The 6,595-nt window shown below is 41.8% G+C and overlaps 1 protein-coding gene across 1 annotated transcript in view; it reads right to left on the bottom strand.

Moving 5' to 3' along the window:
• Nucleotides 1-2,060: 2,060 nt before the first annotated feature.
• The window catches only part of BARX2 (BARX homeobox 2), an 86,531-nt gene continuing 81,996 nt past the window's right edge, over nucleotides 2,061-6,595 (bottom strand). Inside the window, exon 4 of the mRNA XM_066259734.1 lies at nucleotides 2,061-3,044. Within this exon, the coding sequence (XP_066115831.1) occupies nucleotides 2,778-3,044 (267 nt within the window). The 3' untranslated portion in view covers nucleotides 2,061-2,777. The remainder of the gene's footprint in view (nucleotides 3,045-6,595) is intronic.

Raw genomic sequence — 6,595 nt, 5'->3', positions numbered from 1 at the left:
TGGTTAGTTTGCCACCCCTTCCTCTGGAAACTTCCAAAAGACGCAACTGATCAGACCCTCAAATAAGACCCTGAATCCTCAGGGGTCACCATTCAGGATGCCAGAGAAGGGAGAGAAAGCTTTGGTTTAGCAGTGCCCGAAAAGGTAGAGATGACCCTGGGAGAACGAGAGGGAAGCTGAGAAGTGAGGAAAGTGGGCTCTGAGGAGGGTCTCCTGGGTGTCAGGGCCGCTGGATCACCTGTTCCCGCCGCCGCACAGAACGACCTATTTACCACAACGCACAGAACATTTGTGGAGCTGGTTTCTGGTTGCTTGTCTCACGTCTTGAGAACTGGAAGGAACAGAGAAAGACTGAGGTGGACAGAGCAGGGCTTGGTGCCAAATTAGTACCCACTGGCGTTTGGAAGGCCCGGCCTGACCCTTCCTGAGTTACAGGACAAAGCTATATAGAGTTGAGGCAGGAGGACAGTGCACTAAGGCTTATAAATGCACTTGACTTTGGGCTTCCAAAGCAGAAGGAAAGCTAATATGAGATCTTAAACCCTCCACTGAAATCCTTCCAATTCCTAGGGACAGTAAACAGTACAAAAGATGACAGGCCAAGAACCCAGGGCTGGAAGTCAGAAACAGTGCCCAGTACCCAGGCTCAGGAAAACTGCACACATACATCTGCAATGACAGCTAGTATAGAACACCTCAAACAAGGGTAATATGAGAGTCTAGGCCAAGAGACCAAAAGCCATCATAGGAAAAAAGAATCCAAATGAAAGGTCTTTGGGGGCCGGAACGAGGGAGTGAATAGCACAGGGCAATTCCTCAGGAGTGAGACTCGATCAGCCCAGATCTACCTGCTTACTTTGGCCACAGTGTCCCCACTTTTGCGCACCGTGATACCATCTGGGAGGCCGATTATAAAACCGCACATGGAGTGGACTAGAGGTGAAGGAGAGCTTTCTGCACGCTGCACAAGAACCTCACAGACGGCTGGGTGTGGTCTGCACAAACTGGTTCTCGAAGGCCAAGTCCTCCCCTCCTTTGTCTATTCACAAGAGTTAAGAAAAAACCCAACAAACCCTGCTTCTTCTTTGTTGATCTCAACTGCGAAAGCAAGCACAGCCGCGCGGTAGCCAGGTCAAGGTGGCAGTCACTTCCTGACCTTCCTCGCTAACAGAAGCGAAGCAGGCGGCCGGGCTGTTGAAAACAAGCAGTTCTTCCCATTTCACTTTGAAAAGAATTATATTTGTTTTACAGAACCAGTCACAGGTTTTGCCTCCTAGTTCAGGCCATTATTAACATCAGTTTATATTTCCTGAGCCCCCACTGGGCAGAATTGCCATGTAATTAATGATGGACAGTCCACAAGATGAGCACTGTCCCCTGTAGGACATCACAAGTGGACAGACACACCAGGCAAGCCGGTCATGATGAGCCCTGTCGGATCAGGCCTCTGGGCCAATCAGATGAGTCAGCGTCCTTCTCACTTTAGGAGCCCGCCTCTTTTGGGGTCTTCTGAAAAAATGGGACATCGTTTTAAATTTAAAATCACAGAACACATCTAGCCAAGTAATTCTCAAATCTTTTAAAAGTTGCAGGGCCCATCATCCAAGTACATATACTAAGTAAAGATAAACTAGAAACCAATAAAAAATGGTTACCTGTAGGGGTGGAGGGCATAGGGTAGAGAGGGCAGGAGGAAAAGCAAGACTTCTTTATAGAGTTTGATTATTGAAACAAATAAATTTGAATACTTCTTCAAAAAAAGTAAACCAATTTTTGAAGTCAGAAGCCCAGAATGTCCAGTACTTGACATAAAGTGGTGTGTGTGTGGGGGGGGGGGGTGAGTGCAGAGCCCCAGCTGCCCAGCTCCTTCCTCACCCAAAGGTGTCTTGGTGTGTCTTCCACATGCTTTCTGCGTTGGGACACCACTGGCTGCGCCCGATCTTTTATTTTCTAGCTGGGAGACTAAAGCCCAGGGAGCTGGGCTCTCTCTCTGCGTCCCTTCCCATAAGACACACTCAGGAAGAGTTTAACGCACTCCCCAGAAGAAACAGTACACCCAGTCCTTTTGAAAGATTTATTTTTAATTAAAAAATAAAAGTTATCTTAACATATCTGCATTGCAGCTTCAAGGATGGCAACTTAATGAAGCAAGAAAAACAAGGCTTATCAGTTCTTAAGTCACCTGACAATCTTATAATGGGTTCCAAGGCACACGTGTCTTCAAACAAACACACTTTATTCAGAAACAATGGTAATAACTCAGAACTCCCTTCCCCCACCTCCTTTTAGCCCACCCTCACCAACCCCCCTACCAAACAACAACCAAAACATTAAATTCTCTTTTAAAACTACAGAAATAAGTGCTGAGTCAGCAAGGAGCCTGGACAAGCTGCCCACGTCCTCCATACTGTTTTGCTTTGATGACTGGATGACAGAGGCAGGCACGGAGAGAGCGCAGCCACTCTCCACCGCGCCAGGGGGGGCTCGTGCCCAGCCCCACAGCAGTAGCCCCAGCTGGGGCTGGCAGTTCCAAGGCACTGTCTCCCTTTTTTAAGGGCATCCTGTGGCTAAATTATCCTTTTAGGAAGAGAAAGGCCTATGGCAAGCAAGTCTTCCTCAAATGCTTGCGATGAAAATGCTACTGAGACCTGTGGGAGGGAGGGAGACAGGTGGTTTTCTTCTCCCTCAACTTATCAGGCTTTGGGGAGTTTTTCTCTCTCTATTCGCCTGCCTTCTCTCTTTCCCTTCTCCCCAGTCTCCCCTCAAAGAGTTTTATTTTAGCTTGATGGTGGGGGTTCAGTAGAGGCTACTGGTGACTCCTGTGGCTGGCCTGGGGGCTCTGCCACCTCTAAGCGGACACTGCATGCTTTAGGTTCCTGTGTGTCACAGAGCTCCTCCTGTCCCTGGGAGGGTGTGAGGCTCTCCTGGCTCTGCGTCTGGCTGTTCATCTTCTCTTCAGCTTCGATCTCTTCTGAGGAGGGGATGGAGTTCTTCTTGGGACGACCTTTGGGTTTTGTGGGTGCTTCCTGTCCACCTTTAAGAACCTATATGGGAGAAAAATGGTCATTAAATCCAAGAAATAATTCCCTCCACTTTACCACTCAAAAGCACCTATGTCATTCTTTCCCAGAAGTAACAGAGTTGGGCAAAAAAATATCTGCAACCTGTCACTTCCAGGCTGCAAAGACATATTCGTCCTTTAAATGCTCAATGCACTTTTAGACAATATCATGTATATTTTGGCATTAAATAAAAGGGTCATAAACATAAAAAAATCCAACTTCAATAATGAGGAAAGAAATGAAAATTAAAATATTAATGTGGTATCAATAAAGTCGACAAGTTAAAAGAAAAAGACAATATTTGCAGCAAGCAGGAAAATAACATTCATACTCCAATGTCAAAGTACAATTGGTACAACCTTTTCAAAGGGCAATCTGAGAATTCACATCAAAAGTTTTAAAATGTGCATACTCTGACACAAAAATTCCACTTCTAATGATTTAGCCTAAGAAAGTCATCAAAGACAAAACCTGATCTGCCAAAATATTCATCATAAATATGGAAGAGAACTACCCTAAATTTTCTACCACGACTGGGTCGGTAATTGCAAGTATATCCCAAAGATAGAACACTTGGTAACCTTTACAATTAGTATTCAGGACACTGTTTAATAACATGGAAAATACAAATATTTTTACATGAAAAACAGGTCATAAGCATATTTCAATTTGGAGGTTTGATGACTATATACCACCGTTTAGTGACAGGATAATGGATTTATGGATATTTTTTTAAATTGTAATATATCAACAATGATCATGTATAAGTATTTCTGTAATCAGAACAAAGATGTCAAGATTTCCAGTCAAGATTGTGGAGCAGCTAAATGCTTTCCTCCTCCCATGATTACATTGAAATTAAAATTAAACCTTCAACCTAGAGAAACATTTGAAGAAGAGCTGAACAGAAGTTTTGTAACTAAAGATATAAGAAAAACTGCTAGGAGGGGTGGCGAGGGGAAATGGGCTGGCCCTACAGCGACTGCAGAAGTGTCCCGAGAAGCATGGAGTCCCAGCTTAAAATCGGACTCCCCAGCCAGGAGCACCAGTGCTAGCAAGGGAAAATCCCAGACATTTGGCTGTGAAAATCAGCAAGGATCTGTCCATTCAGGTGAGATGGAAGGCTGCTGGAAACCCAGGCATCCTCTTAGGGCCCATCCACAGACTTGCTTGTTTGTGGACACTCACCAAGGGCTGCAGCAGAGGGACAGTGAGTTGGGAAGTGAGTTTAAAGAAGATAAAAATAAATAAAACAATATACCATGTTAATTCATGGATAGGAAGAACATCTTAAAAATGTCCATACTACCAAAAGCAATCTATATATTCAATGCATCCTTATCAGAGTACAAATGTCATTTTTCTCTGAACTAAAACAAATAATCCAAAATTTTATATAAAACCACAAGAGTCCCTGAATAGCCACAGCAATCTTGAGAAAGAACAAAATTGGAGGCATCGTGCTACCTGATATCAAATTATACTACAAGTATATAGAAATCAAAACAACAAGCTATTGGCATAAAGTCAAACCTATAGATCAATAAAATAGAATAGAGAACCCAGAAATAAACCAATGCCTAAATGCTCAATTAATATATGACAAAGGAGGCAAGAATACAATGGGGTAAAGACAGCCCATTCAGTAAATGGTGTTGGAAAAAACAGATACATGCAAAAAAAAATTAAACTAGACTAGTTTCTTATACCATACACAGGAATGAACTCAAAATAGATTAAAGTCTTAAATGTAAGACCTGAAACTATAAAATTACTGGAAAAAAATAGGTATTTAACTCTCAGACACTGCTCTTAGTGATATATCTCTTCAGATAAAAGAAACCAAAAAAATAAAATAAAATAAACAAATAGGGCTACATCAAACTAAAAATTTTTGCATAGCAAAGGAAACAATCAACAAAACAAAAAACAACCTACTGAATGGAAGAATATATTCACAAATGATACATCTGATAAGGGGTTAATATACAAAATGTATAAAGAACTCATGTATTTAACACCAAAAATATCAAATTAAAAAATAGGCAAAAGACATGTATTTCTCCAAAGAGGACATGCAGATGGTCAACTGACATATAAAAAGATGCTCAACATCACTAATCATCAGAGAAATGCAACTTAACACCACAATTAGATACCAACAAGCCTCAAGTGTTGGCAAGGATGTGAAGAAAAGGAAACTTCATGCACTGTTGGCGAGGTTGCAAATTGGTGCAGCCACTATGAAAAACACTGTGCAGGGGTCTCCAAACTTTTTACACAGGGGGCCAGTTCACTGTCCCTCAGACCATTGGAGGGCTGCCAAATACAGTGGTCCTCTCACTGACCACCAATGAAAGAGGTGCCCCTTCCAGAAGTGCAGTGGGGGCTGGATAAATGGCCTCAGGGGGTCCCATTGTGGCCCACGGGCCGTAGTTTGGGGACGCCTGCAGTGTAGAGTCTCCTAAAAATATTTAAAATAGTGCTACCATATGACCCAGCAATTCCATTTTAGAGCATTTATCAGAAGAAATCCAAAACACTAATTCAAAAAAATATATGCACCCTTATGTTCATTGCAACATTATTCACAGTAGCCAAGACATAAAATCAACCTTTTAAGTGCTCATCAATTGGATAAAGAAGATGTGGTACATATATATATCATACAATGGTGTATTATCTGGCCATAAAAACATAATAAAATATTACTATCTGCAACAACATGGATGGATCTAGAGGGTATTATGCTAGGTGAAATAAATCAAACAGAGAAAAGAAATACCATATGGTTTTACTTATATATGGACTCTAAAGAACAAAATTAATGAACAAACAAAACCGAAAGAAACTCACAGATAGAACAAACTAAAGGTTACTAGATGGGAGGTGGGTAAAAAAGGTAAAGGGATTAGAACTACAAATTGGTAGTTACAGAACAGTCAAGGAGAGGTCATGTACAACATAGGAAATGGAGTAAAAATTATTGGAGTACCTGTGTAGGTGCCAGGTGGCTACTAGACTTATTGGGGAGACCACTTAGTAAATTACACATCTAACCATTATGCTATACACCTGAAACTAACATAAAATAATATTGAATGTCAACTCTAACTGAAAAAATTTTTAAAGAATAAAGATGTCAAAATATATAGTCATATATTGTTCAAAGAAGTAGTAGAGCCTAGTAGAAAGTGTTCTGGCTCTGACAATGAGATAACTAGATTAAATTCTAACTCTGCTACTTATCAGTTTTGTCTTTGGGAGAGTCCTTTAAAGACTCTGGGCCTCAGTTTCCTAATCTGTAAAGTGGAGATTATAATATCTCACAGAGTTATGGTGAAGGTGACAGACAGATGTGTATGTATATGAAGGACCAGACCTGTCCTGAATGGCAGATTTCCTCTGCCCAGAATACACCTCACATCCGCTTATCTGGTTAACTCTGCTTAGACAGAGCTCTATGTAGGAGGCCTCCCTGAGCCCCCAAGTCTTAAGTTAAATGCCCTGCACAATATGCCCTATGAGCACCC

Source organism: Saccopteryx bilineata, chromosome 2 (genome assembly GCF_036850765.1).
Source record: "Saccopteryx bilineata isolate mSacBil1 chromosome 2, mSacBil1_pri_phased_curated, whole genome shotgun sequence".
Lineage (NCBI taxonomy): Eukaryota > Metazoa > Chordata > Mammalia > Chiroptera > Emballonuridae > Saccopteryx > Saccopteryx bilineata.
The sequence above is the reverse complement of the archived record's forward strand: the minus strand, read 5'-3'. Positions and strand labels throughout refer to the sequence as shown.